Source organism: Macaca nemestrina, chromosome 12 (genome assembly GCF_043159975.1).
Source record: "Macaca nemestrina isolate mMacNem1 chromosome 12, mMacNem.hap1, whole genome shotgun sequence".
Classification (NCBI taxonomy): domain Eukaryota; kingdom Metazoa; phylum Chordata; class Mammalia; order Primates; family Cercopithecidae; genus Macaca; species Macaca nemestrina.
In genome coordinates, this window is record NC_092136.1 from 78,438,320 (window position 1) to 78,454,947 (window position 16,628).

At 45.6% G+C, this 16,628-nt stretch overlaps 1 protein-coding gene across 24 annotated transcripts in view; it reads right to left on the reverse strand.

Annotated features, from left to right (window-relative positions):
- Positions 1-16,628, reverse strand: part of LOC105468948 (teneurin transmembrane protein 4) — a 3,228,145-nt gene that overhangs the window by 563,635 nt on the left and 2,647,882 nt on the right. For 23 of the 24 annotated variants that reach the window (XM_071075888.1, XM_071075902.1, XM_071075903.1 and 20 more), the window contains one exon: positions 2,394-2,495. In XM_071075888.1, coding sequence (XP_070931989.1) covers positions 2,394-2,403 — 10 coding nt within the window. In that variant the 5' untranslated portion in view covers positions 2,404-2,495. Of the gene's footprint in view, positions 1-2,393; positions 2,496-3,507; positions 3,614-16,628 lie in introns of those variants that run through there. The other variant, XM_071075897.1, reaches the window with a different exon arrangement.

Consider the following 16,628-nt stretch of genomic DNA (forward strand, 5'->3'; position numbering starts at 1 on the left):
ACAGCACAGAGCACAATGGGAGGGATGGTGGGAGATGAGGCTGGAGAGAAAGCAGACCATCCCAGAGGGAAGACTCTTCCTGTGCCAAGGTGCACATTCAATCCCATCCTGCCAGACTCAGATTCTGCAGCCTAGTATTTTTGCAAAGTCTTTCCTGCACCGATTTAGATGAGTTCGATGGGACCAACTACGTGCAAGGTCCCCATGTGGGGATGAACAGCCGAGTCACTTGGGCTGGGTGTTGGGGAACCAGGGAGAGAAAGTCCCTGGGGAGAGAGGGGTTGAAGAGGAGGAGAGGAGACCACACTTCAGGTTTAGATGGGGTGGAGGTCTAGATTCAATGACTTTTACATTTTAACTTTCATGTCACTATTACAAGTGAGTATGGTGAGGTTGAAGAGTTCAGCTTTTATCTTACTATGCTGAGTGAGCCTTGGTTTTCTTATCTTAAAAAATGGGGTCACAAGAATACCTTATGGGGTTGTGGGAGTCAAATGAGGTGCATCAATCAACAGCTTGGCACAGTGTCTCAGTAAATGTGACCCTATTTACCTGTCCCTCTAAAGAAAACAAAACATCTTTTTTTTTTGAGACGGAGTCTCTCTTTGTCACCCAGGCTGGAGTGCAGTGGCACAATCTTGGCTTACTGCAACTTCTGCCTCCAGAGTTCAAGTGATTTTCCTGCCTCAGCCTCCTGAGTAGCTGGGACGACAGGCACTCACCACCATGCCTGGCTAGTATTTTTTTACTTTTAGTAGAGACCGGGTTTTACCATGTTGGTCAGGCTGGTCTCGAACTCCTGACCTCAAGTGATCCACCCGCCTTGGCCTCCCAAAGTGCTGGGACTCCAGGCATGAGCCACCGCACATAGCCAAAAGGCAAAAAATATTAATTGAGCTCCTCAGAGAACCTATGTCTCTACTGCAGAGCACTGATCTCAGTTTGTAGTTATATACTTGTCAGGGTGAGGGAAGAGACCACCTTTGTTTTTATTCCTTGTGATATCCCCAAAGCTTAACATAGTGCTGGGCTCCTGGTAAATCTTCCATATGTCTTTGTTGAATAACTAAATAAATGATTAATCAGAAGTTATGTAAGGTCCAGACTCCAGCACTTTTTATTTGGAAGACCTTTGACAAGACAATTTCTCTAAGCCTCAATTCCTTTCCTGTAAAATGGAAATCATATCTACTGTGGCAGAGGGAGTTACTGCTCTTAAAATATCCATGTCTTCCCACACCTCCTGGAATCCTAGAAATCAGGCAGGACCACAGGGCTAGTTCTGGCCAATGGGTAGTGTGTCGCTTCAGGACCAAGTCTTTAAGAGTCAATGTTCAACCTTCCAGGGATTTCCTCCTCTGCTACAGAGACCAAAGTGGCCAATCATCCAGGCCAGGTCGTACGCCTAAAATAGGGCAGAGATTTCATCAGCCTGGTCCCTAAGCCACTAGGTAGAGCAAAGCTTTCCACCAACCTTGGATGGATATGTAGCATGAGAAAGAAATACACTTTTGCTAGGTTAAGCCACTAGGATTCTGGAGGTAATTTATTACTGCAGCATAACTAAACCTAACAAGACTCATATTTCTATCCTGAAAGATTGCTGGAAGAATAAGAAAAAGTGCTTGGTACCTAGTAGGTTCACAGTAGGCTTTCAATAAAGGCCACACTTCCTCTTCCCTGGATCCTTGCTCTGCATCCTCAGCCTCCCTCAATGTGACCAGCTTTCACTTACAATTTCACTCCTCTCTGTACCATGTTCCTTCTGTGGCTTGAAACATCATTCCACTTTTCCCATAGAACCCAGAAGTTTCCTGCTGTTTTTTTTATTGCTTTTCTGCACAGCAATATGAGGAAAAGCTTCTAGAGAGCCATCTTAGCCACTAGACCTGGCCTCCAGACGACTTGCCTTCTGGGCAGCCTTCCGCTCACCTCCCTGTATCCCATTCCCCACTGCGCCTCTGATCTCACTCCAGTTCAGCTCAGGATATAGCCACCAGAGTCTGGGCCCTGCACCCTGGTCTCCTGTACCCAAGAATGACCCTGATTGGCATTGCTGCCTCTCTAGTCCTAGACCCACATGTGACCTCCTTGCTGCCAGCACCCCCATCACATAACTGCTGGATGCTCGATCCTTGCCCACCTTGCCCTCCCACCATGATGGCTGCCAGGTTGGTTTCCAGCAACCATTGCCACCTACCAGTCCTACTGCATCTGCTCCAGGAGAAGGCTACCTTCACTCTGGCCAGACCTCCTCTACTTTCTATGCTGCCAAGCCACAAAAGCCTCCAACCAAAAAACACGCAAATGTTCAGAGTCTGAGATTGCATTTCTCATCAAGGCCACAAATTTGCAGCTAATGATGGAAAATCAGAGCAGACAAGGGGACTGACCTGGCTCCATGTCAGCACGTTCTGAAGAGTCAGCAATGTTCGTGGGCCCTGCAGCCCTCTCTCCAAGGCCATTGGATCCTGAAGGACAGTGCGGGATCTTTTCTGTTGAAGCAGAGAACACAGATCCAACTGAGCGAGGTGGCAAGATGCCCCAATCCTTTCTCACAGACCCTCCACTCCAGCAGTCACTGCAAACACACACCATGGGAAAATGAGGCTTGTTCCTGGTCCCACAGCAATGAAGAGAAGCAAGTGGGGTCCTAGCACCCTGCAAATCCCACACAGATGCTTCCTCTATGCAGCCTTCCTGAGAGGCTCGAATATACCTTCCTCTATTCTCCCATCTCATCTTGTGCTATGGGAGTAATGGTCTTGTCTTAAAATCATTGTTTACACACATTTCCTTGAGTGAACCGAACCCTGCAAGACAGAGACTGAAGATCTGCCCTTTTTACAACCCAAGCACCCGGCACAATGTTTGGAGCAAAGTAGGAACTGAGTGTTATTTGCCCAAAGGATTGACTGCATACTGTGATAGGGGGTAGACAGGGAATGGAGCATGGGGCTAAGGTCTAGGGTTAGTAGCCAGTGGCCCCCGTTAACAGTTCCGTCACAGATTCACCAGACAAATAAGTCATTGACCTCTGAATCTTACTGTCTTGCTGCTATGGTTTGAATGTGTTCCTCAAAAGTGCTGGAACCTAAATTCCTCAATGTGGTAGTATTGGGAGGTAGGGACTAATGGGGGTGCCTGGGTTGTGATGGCTCTGTCTTGACGAATGGATTAATGCATTCTTGTAGGAGTGCACGAGTTGTCTCAATCGTGGGTTGTTACAAAGCAAGGCTGGCCCCTCATGCTTCTCTCTTTCACAGGTGCTCACTTGCCCTTCCGCTTTTTCCCCTGGGATGAAGAAGCAGGAGGCCTTTGCCAGATGCTGGCACCATGCTCTTGGACTTCTCAGCCTCCAAAACTCTGAGCTAAATAAATTTCTTTTCTTTATAAATTACCCAGTCTGTGGCATTCTGTTACAGCAGCAGAAAATGGACTAAGGCACTTAAACTGTGGAATGGGTCGATCTTCCCGTAATATACCACATGGGAGTGTTGGAGTCACCTGGGCAGAGGTCTTTATACAGAAGAGTTCCGGTTCTGGCCCAGCTGCTGATTGCAACCTCTGGCGAATGACTTCCTCTCTCTGAGCCTCAGTTTCCTCATCTGAAAGAAGGAAACTCTGAACTGGGAGACGTGTGAGGTCCTTTCTGGCCCTAGAATCCTATGACTATAAATTTGATTTATAGGACTCTGGGACTAAGGAGATACCTGTGCAAAATAAAGGTTTTTCCAAATGAAGAAAAGAAAGTCTACACTCCTCAAAAGAAGGGTAAGGGGAGGTGCTAAGGTTTTAGGTCATTTGCTTCAAGTCATTGTAAGAGAAGGAATAGGAATTTGAACATAGGCCCTCAAAGATTTAAGGTCCCTGTACTTTTCCTGCCCCATACTGCCACACTCACCCATAAAAAATACTACAAAATGCCTTATTATACAAGAGACCCACTAGGCTAAAGATTAAGGCATGAAGGGTATACTTAGGCATAGGAGGTTAACCCCTAAAAAGCCATTATTTGAGAAGTTCCCTGAATTCATTTTTCCCAAATAGATCTAGGATCCTAGCTAAAAAAAATTACTGTCTATTATAAGGTGAGGAATTGCTGGTAATTCCCATGAAAAACAAAATGCACTTCATTGTAAAATTTTTTGTCTTTGTCTACATTTAATATGTTTCTTTATGGCAAATTATTTTAAATAAAGAGTAACTCTATTAGGCAGGAAAATTCGCGAGCCTCTGGCCAAGTACAGAATATCCCGTTGGTACTCTCCAGAGACTGGCTCCTGAACTCCCTTCAGGGTAGAATTTTTCTTCTTTTTTTTTGTAAGACAAGGAGTTTGCTCTTGGGACCCAGGCTGGAGTGCAGTGGGATGATCTAGCTCATTGCAACCTCCACCTCCCGGGTTCAAGTGATTTTCCAGTCACAGCCTCCTGAGTAGCTGGGATTACAGGTGCCCACCACCACAGCCAGCTAATTTTTGTATTTTTAATAGAGATGGGGTTTCACCATGTTTGCCAGGCTGATCTCGAATTCCTGACCTCACATGATCTGCCTGCCTCGGCCTCCCAAAGTGCTGGGATTACAGGCTTGACCACCATGGCTGGCCAGGGTAGGAAAATTAATGGGTACAAGTAGAGTTAACAAGAGTTTGGGAGTAAACTTAGAAAAGTCCTTATAAATTGTATTATATTCATTAAGATTAAAAATAGGCAGTACACCAAGCAGGATATGACTATTATTTTACACATTTCAAATAGGCAATAATGGCTATTACACCTTTAATTTTTATTACCCTGCCTTGTTCATTAGAAGTTTACCCCTGCTCCCCTGCCACACACACACAACCCCACCCCAGGTTCCAAAGACAGCAGGAAATTGGCTTCCTTGGCTATAACAATGGGCAAGGGACAAGGTACTTTCTCCGGTGTCCCCAAGTGCCAAATGTCTGATGGCTTTTAGGACACAGAGCTGTTAGCTTTGTCCCCAAGGGCCCTGCTGGGGTCCTAGTCACATAAGTGATATGTATGTTTGATGCTTGGATGAAACACTCAAATTTCTTTCTCAGGCCCCCTTTTTTGTGTCTGGGTTATAAAACTCCATCATCTATCCCTTCCCCTCATAGCTTCAGGCCAAAGCTTGTGCCTTGGCTTCTCACCTGTGCCTTATGGTCCCTCCCCCTTGAAGAAGCTGCAGAGCTGCAGTTTTTACTCCTCTTCTGCCCTCATCCTTGCCAAGGCTTCAGGGAAAACCTCAACTCTTTGTCTTCAGTCTTTCAATCTGTTTATTTCCTTTTCAAATCCTGTCCCTAAATTCCCTTTTTTTCAAAGTACCTCCAGCAGGCAATACAAAGACAGTTAATGAAACTAAAATGCTCACTGGTTGCTGGAAAGGTTTTAAAAGTATTTATGTGCTAGCATTCTGTCGAGGGGAAATTGAGTTAGGAAGGGATTACGGCATTATTCATTCATTCACATATTCACTCATTCATTCATATACTGAGGATTGTTGCTGGGCAGAACACAATAATGATTCTGAAGCAAATCCTGCTTTTGGGAAGCTCATAGGCTGGCAAGAAAAACAAGACATGGCCGTAGGAACTATAATGTTTGGCAGTTTTGTAAGAGAGATGCAGACAGAACCTAATGAGTGGACAGAGGATGGAGAGATCGCCATGGCTGACAAATCATGGAAGACTGCCTTGCAGCAGACTTTGTATAAGGTAGGGGACATGAAGACAGGGCAGGTACTCCACATAAGGGAGGAGAGCCATGGGAGGTAAAAGCATGACAAAGAACAAGTGTAGAGCTCAGCTTTCCAGCGTGTGTGAGCTGTGCAGAGGGGAGTGAAGGACATCACACCCAACAAGAGATGTGGGCCTCAACAGGCTGGGGAATGTGGTCATTGTTCAGTGAGTAATAGGGAGCCTCTGAGTGCTGTTGAGCAGAGATGTGACATAACTGGAGATCTGCTCTAGGAAGATGAATGTGGCAAGCCTTGCACAATATGAATTGGAAGAGGAGTTGCCTGGGGCAGGGAGCTCCTAATTGTGTGCCAGGCATTGGGTAGGCTGTTAGGTGCTTTGATGTTATTTAGCCTTCTAAACAACTGCAGGAGGCAAGCATTATCCTTCCAGACTTGGAGATGAAGAAAGGAGACTCTGGGGAATCTAAGCTGCTTGCTCCAAATCCCTTAGTGAGGAAGCAAGGGAGACAAGATCCAAACCCTGTTCTTTTCCTCTCTAGGCAAGTCGTAAAGCAAGCTGTAACCCTGTGTATGACACCATGTACCTGACACAACTGTCTTTCTTCTCCCAGTGCATCTCCCGCCCATCCACGGGTATGTGGAGCTTGATCATTTCCTGGGTTGCCTTTCAGGAAGGCCCAGGTGGAATTAAATGCAGAGTGCCTCTACTTCTGTTGGATTCCCCTAAAGTGACCACAGATCAAGGAGATAAGATGATGCCTTGAGTTAAGTCAGGTTCCAGAATAAGAACACTGACTGCAGAGAATTGCAAAGGTAGCAGGAAACCACCCTCCTCCCTGGCAAGGAGTGTTAGTTTTTGTCTTTCCCTTTTCAGCTAAGCTGTGGTACCAGGAGTAGTGGACACAGAAACCCAGGAGAAAATCTTCTGGACACCCAGGAATCTGCTGGGGTCCTGCAGAATGTCAGTGAGAAACTCAGCATTCCTGTGCTCTGGGCTGACCCCCTGTTTAGGGAAGGCAGCCCAGAGGGCTCCTAATGCACTCGGAACTGTATCATCGCACCTGCAGCCTGGAGGAGATGACCTCCCATCAAGATGCCTGCTATTAAAACTTTGTTTAAGGAAAATAAAAAGATAGCCTCATTCTAAACGTGGGACACGGTGGTAAGTGTGTTCTATAGTTGACAATCAAGGGTTCAGGTTTGCTGAGAAGAAGTCTGGCACAGGTAAGAGGTGGAGCTTTGGAAGCAGAGTGGGGCTGAATCACAGCTCCCCCAGTCACCAGCTGTGCAGCATTGGCCAAACCACTTACTTTTTTACATTTCTTTATTATTAAATAGGAATAAAAATAATGGACTAGAGAGAATAAGTACCTGACCCTTAGTACATACATAATAATGTAGAATAATTTCTTCTAGTCTTAAATGTTCAACATCATGGGCATTGCTTTCTCAGGGAGGTAGCTTTCCTCCTCACAAATTTACCAATTGAAGAAATGGATTTTTGGAGAAAAAATGCCAAAACTACAGCAAGCTATTCATATCCTTGAGCTAGCTCTTATGACCAGTGTCTTATAATTATTCATCTTTACAACTTCCTTTTCCACCAGACTGGGAGCTCCTTGAAGACAGTGACCACTATGTCTTCAATTCTCAGCACGTAGTTTTGTCTCTTTCTACCTCAGCTACCTTATTTTGAGATCTGTATAAACTACAGAGTCTGTAGTTCTTCTGGGATTTTTATGTTTCCAGCCTGGTTTGAAGAGTGACTTTAAGCAACACCTTTAGGAGCACATCCAATATTCTGAAAACCATCTCATTATCACGTAAATTATTAGCACAAAATACTTCACCTTGTTACTCTGCTAAGAGCTTTGGTTTCTGATCCAAGCTGATTATATGTGCCAACATTTTCAATAACATCTTAATAACGCCAATCCTTCCAGGCCTCTGCACAGAATCAGACCAGGTGGAGAGATCCAGAGTTCAAAGGCATCCTGAAGGGGCATGTCACAGGGGAAAGAAATGAAGCATCAAAACTGGATTCAAATCCTGTCTGTGCAGTTGGGACAAGCCAGCACAGTGCCCGGGATCAGGATAAATGCTCAGTAAAGGTTAATACCCTTCTCCTGACTCCTGAGAAAAGTAAAGCCATAAAACTTGTTGCAAGTAAACAGGGAGAGAAGATCCACCACATTCCTGAGTCCATTTAGAATATGGAGTTTTTTAAAGCCTTTCTAAGGACTGGATGAAGCAGGTTATTTCATTTTAATTATGGTAGCTGCAGCTGCTGCTCGTGGACTCAAAGACCAATTTTCACATTAAAAAGAAAAAAAAAAACACATACACACCCACACACAAACTCACCGAGAAACTTCACTGCATACACAGAACAGCATCTCCTTCAGAGAGCACGTCAGTGAGGTGGAAAAATCTGGAATGGCCTGCTCTAGACACTCAGAGCCAGGTGGAAATCCCTGTGCGTGGTCACCCCCGCCTCTCCTCCCACCTTGCCTCCTCTCTGTCCTGAACGTCAAAGAGCAGCTCGTGAGCCACACAGCGTAATGGAATGTTTCGCGGTGAGCAGCTGCATATTTTTAACACACACAAGGGGAAATAAAGGCAGCAGATGGTTTTATGTAATCTTCCTATGAATTTTTAACTGAGAGTCCTCATTCATGGAGACCTGAAAAGATTTTATTTTTTCTTTTTTTACAGGTCCTCTGTGGGTCAAGCCAGCCAGCTCTGGACATGCCCTGGTGAGGCTGTGTGTGTTTGCCTCGGCCAGGGCAGGGAAGCTGGGAGAAGCCTGCTTGCCTTCTTCTGGCCTGGTTTCCACTCGGTGTTCTTTCTCGTGGTTCTTTCTCTGTAAACACACAAGTGATTCTCAACGTTTTCAACGTTCATAATGGAAAACTCATAGCAAACTCATGAATCCTTCAGAGGCATAGGTGTGCTGTGAAAATCTGAACCAAGTGTAGTCTTATGTTTGAAATGACTGAGGATCTGTGCTGTGGCAGGGACGTCTGTCAGAGAGACGGTCAAGGGGAACAGATGGGGCAGATGTACCAGTGTAAGAGAAAAGATAACAGTTCCCACTTATAAGTGAGAATATGCAGTGTTTGGTTTTCTGTTCTTGTGTTAGTTTGTTGAGGATAATGGCTTCCAGCTCCATCCATGTTCCTGTAAAGGACATGATCTCATTCCTTTTTTATGGCTGCATAGTATTCCATGGTGTATACGTACATTTTTTTTAATCCAGTCTATCATTGATAGGCATTTGGGTTGGTTCGGTGTCTTTGCTATTGTGAATAGTGCTGCAGTAAACATACGTGTGTGTGTATCTTTATAACAGAATGATTTGTATTCCTTTGGGTATATACTCAATAATGGGATTGCTGGTTCAAATGGTATTTCTGGTTCTAGATCCTTGAGAAATTGCCACACTGTCTTCCACAATGGTTGAACCAAGTTACATTCCCACCAACAATGTAAAATCATTCCTATTTCTCCACGGCCTCGCCAGCATCTGTTGTTCTTGATGTTTTAATAACTACCATCTGACTGGTGTGAGATGGTATCTCATCGGGGTTTTGATTTGCATTTCTCTAATGATCAGTGGTGTTGAGCTTTTTTCATATGTTTGCTGGCCGCATAAATGTCTTCTTTGGAGAAGTGTGTGCTCATGCCCTTTGTCCACTTTTTGATAGAGTTGCTTGGTTTTTTCTTGTAAATTTGTTTAAGTTCCTTGTAGATTCTGGATATTAGACTTTTGTCACATAGGTGGATTGGGAGCTGAACAATAAGAACACATGAACACAGGGAGGGGAATAACATACATTGGGGCCTGTCAGGGGGTTTGGGGAGGGAGACCATCAGGATAAACAGCTAATACATGTGGGGATTAATACCTAGGTGATGGGTTGACAGGTGCAGCAAACCACCATGGCACACATCTACCTGTGTAACAAACCTGCACATCCTGCACATGTATCCCAGAACTTAAGTAAAATTTAATACAGAAAAAAAAGATACCAGGCTCTCATTTGAAAAAGATCATGTGTTTAGAGGATATGCAAGAACTGCCTGTAAAAATGGCCTAACAGGAAGCACTGGCAGGGGAGAAAACAGTTCTCAAATAGCCATAAGTGCTAAAAAGCAGCCTGATGAAGTTTATGGTGTCTGTGGAGAGTTTTTTCAATTTTCTGAAACTTGCTTTTATTTAACCAATGTCCACCTTTAACCCCTTCAAGCACATCATCAAAGATTCTGGGATTTAAAAGTGCAGGATAAACACAAACTCTAGTTCTCAACCACTGGAGTTGTCCCAGACCTCTGGGCCTCTGCTCTGCTGTGTCCTCAGCCTGCAAAGCCTTCTCTTCTTCCAAAGCCACTAGACCCTCTTTTATCTATCCTTCAAGAGCCAGTGCAGACACAAACACTTCCGTGAAGCCATCTCTGTTGCATCCAGCAAACCCAACTGTACTCCCATGCCAAAGAGTCACCAGGCTAGCTGATTCCACCACTAAGTCCCAGGGGTGACCTGACCTCTGCCTAGGTCTAGTGCTCTTTGATTTCTTCCTACATATTATACTGTCAGTGATATTTCTAAAATGCAAACCTGACCCTCCTGTTCCTTGTTTAAAGCCCTTATTGCTCCCCTATTGTCACTGGGGAGAAGAAATCCAAACTCTCCCCTATAGCAAGCAGTTCTTTTCACTGTCCAGCCTGGCCACCTTTCTAGCCCAGTCCCTGGCCATTCTCACCCCAGACCCTGGATGCTTCAGCTAAACCACAGTGTTTTTCACAATAAAAAGGAAAACACACACACACACACACACACACAAACTCACCGAGAAACTTCACTGCATACACAGAACAGCATTTCCTTCAGAGAGCACGTCAGTGAGGTGGAAAAATCTAGAATGCCCTGCTCTAGACACTCGGAGCCAGGTCACTCTGTCTTCCAAGGCTTCCATGGCTCTTCCCTTGGCCTGGGATGCCCCTTGTCCACTAGTTTCCCTGGGCAGCACCCCATCATATTCTGGTGAAGCATCTCCCCTCTCCTGGGAACCTTTTTCCCACTGCTCCCACCACGTGGGTTGTGACAGTCATAGGTGCTGTGCGTCAATTATTTCTGGCTCTCTACTTTCCAGGTACACGGTGAGAATGTCCACCCTGATAGGGCCATGTCACTAACTGTGGTGTGAGCTGTGAGCAGAAGTGTACCGCTTTCAGGTATTAGATTTAACTGCCAATACAAGACCCTCCAGAGCTCTCTCTCAGCACAGTTGGGATGGCTTGTCAGTCTGGGTCCCCGGGGACTACGATGAGCAGAAACCCCTCTCCTCTCACCATCTCTATTGCCCACAGACGATGTGGAGTGTAAGACAGGATGAACCCCTTGTTGCTATCAATTCTCTGTGATTTAGAGGATGATGTGCACCCAGCGTGAACTGGCTGATCTGACAGATTCATGGGTCCCATGACGATTGTCATGGTCTTAAACAATCCTGCCTCACTGGCTGTCCTTGATTGGTTCAGGGCTGGGCACCTTAACAAGGCCGAGTTAGTCATTGTTCCAGACCCCATTTCTTCCCTTGAGGAGACCAGAACCTGATCAAACATGAACCAATTAGAATTCTTCCCTGGGATTTCTGAAATCAATAAATGAAGAAAGAATGTAGTATCTAGTGGTGCAAATTGTAAGATGCAAAAACTGAAAGCTGTTGGGGACCATGTGGGTGTTATGGGTTGAATTGTATCCTCAAAAAAGAAAATACGCTGGAGTCCAACCCCCAGTACTGCAGAATGGGGCCTTATTTGGAGATAAGGTCTTTATAGAGGCAATCAAGTTAAAATGAGGTCATTAGGGCAGGCCCTAATCTAATATGACTAGTGTCCTTATAAAAAGGGGGAAATTGGCCAGGTGGGGTGGCTCACGTCTGTAATCCTAGCACTTTGGGAGGCCGAGGCGGGTGGATCACTTGAGATCTGGAGTTGGAGACCTGGCCAATATGGCGAAACCCCGCCTCTACTGAAAATACAAAAATTAGCTGGGCGTGGTGGCACGTGCCTGTAATCTCAGCTACTTGGGAGACAGAGACAGGAGAATCGCTTGAACCAGGAAGGCGGAGGATGCAGTGAGCAAAGATTGCCCCATTGCACTCCAGCCTGGGAAACAAGAGCCAGACTCTGTCTAAAAAAATAGCGGGGGTGGGGTGCGGAATTGGGACACAGAGACAGATATACATACAGGGACAGTCCCAGGTGAAGACGGGATTCACACTGTCCCGAGCCAAAGAACCAGGAGAAAGAAAAGGCCGGGACAGATTCTTCCCTGGCACCTTCAGAGGAGCACGGTCCTGCTGACACCTTGATCTCACACTTAAAGCTTCCAGAACTATGAGACAATACATTTCTACTGTTTAAGCCACTCAGTTTGTAGCACTTCGTTACATCAGCCCTAGGAAATCCAGAGAGTGAGGAAAGCAGGTCTGCAGTGAGAGAAGGAAGCTTACAAGCCTAAGAAAAGCAGACTGGGGCAGCAGAAAGGGTCAGAAAAAAATCTAAACAGAATTAGAGTTCCAATCACAATTCTCCTGCGTCTCTGCCTTTTTTCTTGCTGGAGGGTTCATCTGCTTCTTGCATTCTTGAGATGGTATTATGTCCTGCTTTTTTTGAGACTGGATCTCCCATGACTCCCAGACTGGAGTGTAGTGCCATGATCTTAGCTCATTGCAGCCTCTACCTCCTGGGGCTCAAGGAATTCTCCCACCTCAGCCTCCAGAGTAGCTGGTGTGCACCACCATGCTGGCTACTTTTTTTTGTAATTTTAGTAGAGATGAGGTCTCTACTAAAGACCAGAGGCATGCACCACCATGCTGGCTATTTTTTTGTATTTTTAGTAGAGATGAGGTCTTGCACATTGCCCAGGCTGGTCTCGAACTCCTGAGCTCAAGCAATCCACCTGTCTCGGCCTCCCAATGTGCTAGGACTACAGGCGTGAGCCACCATGCTCAGTCCTTTCTGTTTGGAGTATGATGGTTTGGAGGGATGATGGTTTGTCACTTCAAGCCAAGAATCCTAATGAACATTTTTATAATATTTAATAATGATCATGCTCATCATCTTAAAGTTCTGAAAATGAGTAATATGAATGGATCCAGGTAATGGTGAATTGACCAGACTGTCCATGTTTGGACTGTCCAAACATGTCCCCAGAAGACAGAGACAGGGTCCCTCCTGTCTGGCTGCAACAGCCTTCATACATTCACACAGTTTGATCCTCCTGGTGTTTTCTTTAATCTGGTAACAGCCAGAATAAAATCTGAAAAAGATTTTCTTCTGCACAGTTATGCCTTTCTTCCCAATCCAAACACAACTGCATGCCTGGCCCCTTGAAATGCTCCAAAACAAAACAAGAAAGCTCAGCCAAATCCCTCATCGTGTTTTATGTTATTTTCTTGGCTGTACAAACTTAGGAACCCTTTGTTTCTTCTGCTCTGTCCCTAGACTTTTCCTTCCCACATTTGCCTCTGTCCAGAGCTGCTATACCAGCAGCAAGGGCTCCCAGCTAACAGAGGGGGAGAGGGGCACTCTGAGGGAAGGCAAGCTGGAACTGATTAACCAGCTCAGACCTGAGCTGAAGGTCCCCTGAAGCAATTTACCAGCCTCCTGGAATAACCATTGAACACAGGCCCTCACGGGCAGAATGTGGCTGGATAACGGGGTATAGATTATGGGTTTGGTCTTGCAGAGCAGAAGATCATTGTTCAAGGTACATTTGAGCCTCTGGGACAGCCACCATAGCATGAATGAACAGAATCATTGTACCTTGATGATCTGTAAAAGGCAACATCCTAGCTCTTCTCTGAAGGACTAGGGACAGCGATGATACTCCTGAGCAAGACTTGATGACTACAGTGTTGTAGAGTTCACACCCTCCCCGAAGTAAAAGAGGGTCTTGATTTTTCCTCATTTATTCTATCCAGGAGACCTTATAAAACATGATGACTTTATCAAGCTGCCAGCTGTCTGATCAGAGAAATTAGAGAAGAGCAGGAGTTTTCTAGAACAGGTGGGGGCCAACTCAGCTTTGAACAAAAGTGGGTGGGTGGGAGTGGGCAGGCTGAATGGACGCTGTGCCAGTCACTTGTGTGTTTGCTCCCAGATCCACTCCCCTTGCTGGTCTGCTCTGTTGTGTTCTGCAAGGAGCCACATTTCTCAGGTTCCCTTGCTGACTGGCTTCTGGGGAGGTCGGGTTAAAGAAAGTCCCTGGCAGAAGATTGGAGATGAGAAGACAGCAGCCAGGGTATCTTCACCTCTTGCTTTGTCTTTGACAACATCCCTAGCAGTGGCCACATAACCCCCGTGGCTTCAGGTCCTGAGAGTCACCCTACAAAATGATTCTAGCTCCTGCTGGATTTCCGCAGCTTCTGGGATCCGGAACTATCACCTCCTCTCATTGTCCCTCCAGCCTAGGTGTGGTAGTCATTGCTGTCATTGGTGATTTCTGGGCTGAAACATGTACTGTTTAGCTTCTTAGCTGTTTTGTCAACTGTTTGACCAATTCTTTACATTAAATTCTCTCAATGGGAAGGTCGAGAGTGGTTTCTGTCTTCCTGCCTAAACTCTGACTGATAAAGGTGCTGAGACTCTGCAGGCAGGAGCGTCACTCTGTGGCCTCGAGGACAGTGAATATGCAAAGACTCTCAGTGCTTGGGCTGGGATAAAGAGCCCCTTATAGCACTGACCGCTGCAGTGAAGCCCAAGAGGGAAGAGTGATAGGTGGGGCCCCTGGGAGACTGGGGAGGCAGCCCTGGAAGGAGAAATGGGGGACACAAAAGCAGGTTTTTGCTTCTTTCCCCCATAAGTCCAGTCAGCTTGCATGGACTTTTTTTGCTGTCGGCTGATAAACGAATGTGGGAGAGGCCATCAGTAAGTCAGTGAATGCCAAGGAGCCTGGCTGCGACACTTCAGAAAGCGTTGTCAGGTTAGAGTGTCTCAAGGCACTGCAGGAAAGCTGGAGTCTAATGAAACTGAGGCAGACCAGAAAACACCTGTCAGTAGATTGGTGGAACACTGACATCTTAATGGGATGTGACTTTCTTTGGTCATGTCTGTGTAGATACCTACAACTGTAGAGGGTAGCATTGTCCTTCTAAACCCAGTGGGTGGGGAAAATCATTCTTTATTGAGAGAAGAGGGGGTCAGGAATACAATGAGAAGACATTTTAGTGACTGCTGAGAGACAGGGCATCCTTTGTCAGTGAGAAAGAATTTGGATGTGAAAAAAAGTATCTATAAACAGACCGACACAGGCTGGGACTGAGAAAGAGACAAGGGCAAAACAAAGCCCACTAGAAATGAAGGGACAAAGACTTGCAAGCTCTCCATGCACCAGGCCCTCGGGTGGTGGGCCAGCTTCCCAGCCCAGGTCAGCTTCCCACTGTCAGAACAGGGCACTCTGGAATCCCAGAGCCGGGACACGTTTGCTTTTTGCTTCTGCTCAGACCCTTGTCACAGGTGGCCTTTTATTTACTGACCCAAGTGTCCCAGACCAAAGTCACCCACAGGAACTGAAAGGACCACCAGGCGCAGAACAGCAGGGCTGTTAATGAACTGCTGCATGCCTCACCTCCCAGGAAACCCCTCTTGGTTCCAGGGAGGAAACAAATGCCGAGACTCCAGTGCAGACTTGGTTGCCACCTCACCATCCCCACCCACCTTCTCAGACCTCACGTGCCCACCCACGCAGACACACGTGCTTTTTTCTACCTTGGTGAAGCTGAACACATTTGTCAGGGGAGAAGCCAAGTTGGAAAACAAAGAGTCCTTTCTAGAGATGAAAAAAAAAAAAGAAAAAAGAAAATTTGGAGGTTACATATGTTCCCCCACTTCTATTTTTTCCAATTTAAAAAAAGTCTGTTTTTTAATAAAAATTTTAAACCAGTTATAGATTATAGAAAAATCGCGATGATAGCACAGATCTGCTATACCCAACACCTAGTTTTCCCCATATTAACACCTTACATCAGTATGCTTCATTTGTAATAATGAATGAACCAATATTGAAACATTATTATTAACTGATGTCCGTAATTTATTCAGATTTATTTAGTTTTTCCCTAATGTCTTTTTCTGCTCCGGAATCCCATGCAGGACACATTACATTTAGTTATCATGTCTCCTTAGGCTCCTCTTGGCTATGAAAATTTTTTAGATATTCCTTGTTTTTGATGACCTTGACCGTTTGAGTACTGGAAAGGTTTTTGTAGGATGCTCCACTATTGAAATTTGTCTAATGTTCTCATGATAAGACTGGGGTTGTGAACTATTGGGATGAACCGTCCCTTACATTTTTAACCATTTTTTTGGTTGCAGAAGCCATGGCTGTACTCCTACTGGGCCCCTGGCCAGAAGCTCAGGGAGCAGCCTTGGTAGATGGGTTCTGCCGTCCCAGCAGCATCTACGCAGTCTCTGCTAGCTTCCACCCTCAGAAGACCACAAAGCCCTCATAGTCTGGCCACAACCGACTTCTCCAGCATCAAGTCCTGAATTTTCTTTCTCTTTTATCTTCCACACCAGATTTGCTTGCAGTTTTCCAAACATGCTCATATCCTTTCGTAGCTTCATGTCTATACTTTTGCTGTTTCTTCTGCCAAAAATGCCATTCCTCCCTTTGGCTAACTTGAAACTCCACTCAGAAGTCAAGGCCTAGCACAAAAAAGCCTCCTCTTAGGAGCCTTCTCTGATCTACCACTCCAAACGTAATTGAATCCTGTCTTCTCTGTGCAACGTTGCACATTCCTGTCCATTCTTAACCACCCTGCTTACCACCCCCACCCTTCAGCATTGGACATTATATGTTCATTAACTTGTTTATTGTTTGTCTCTTCTGCCAGAATAGAAGCTTCATGATATT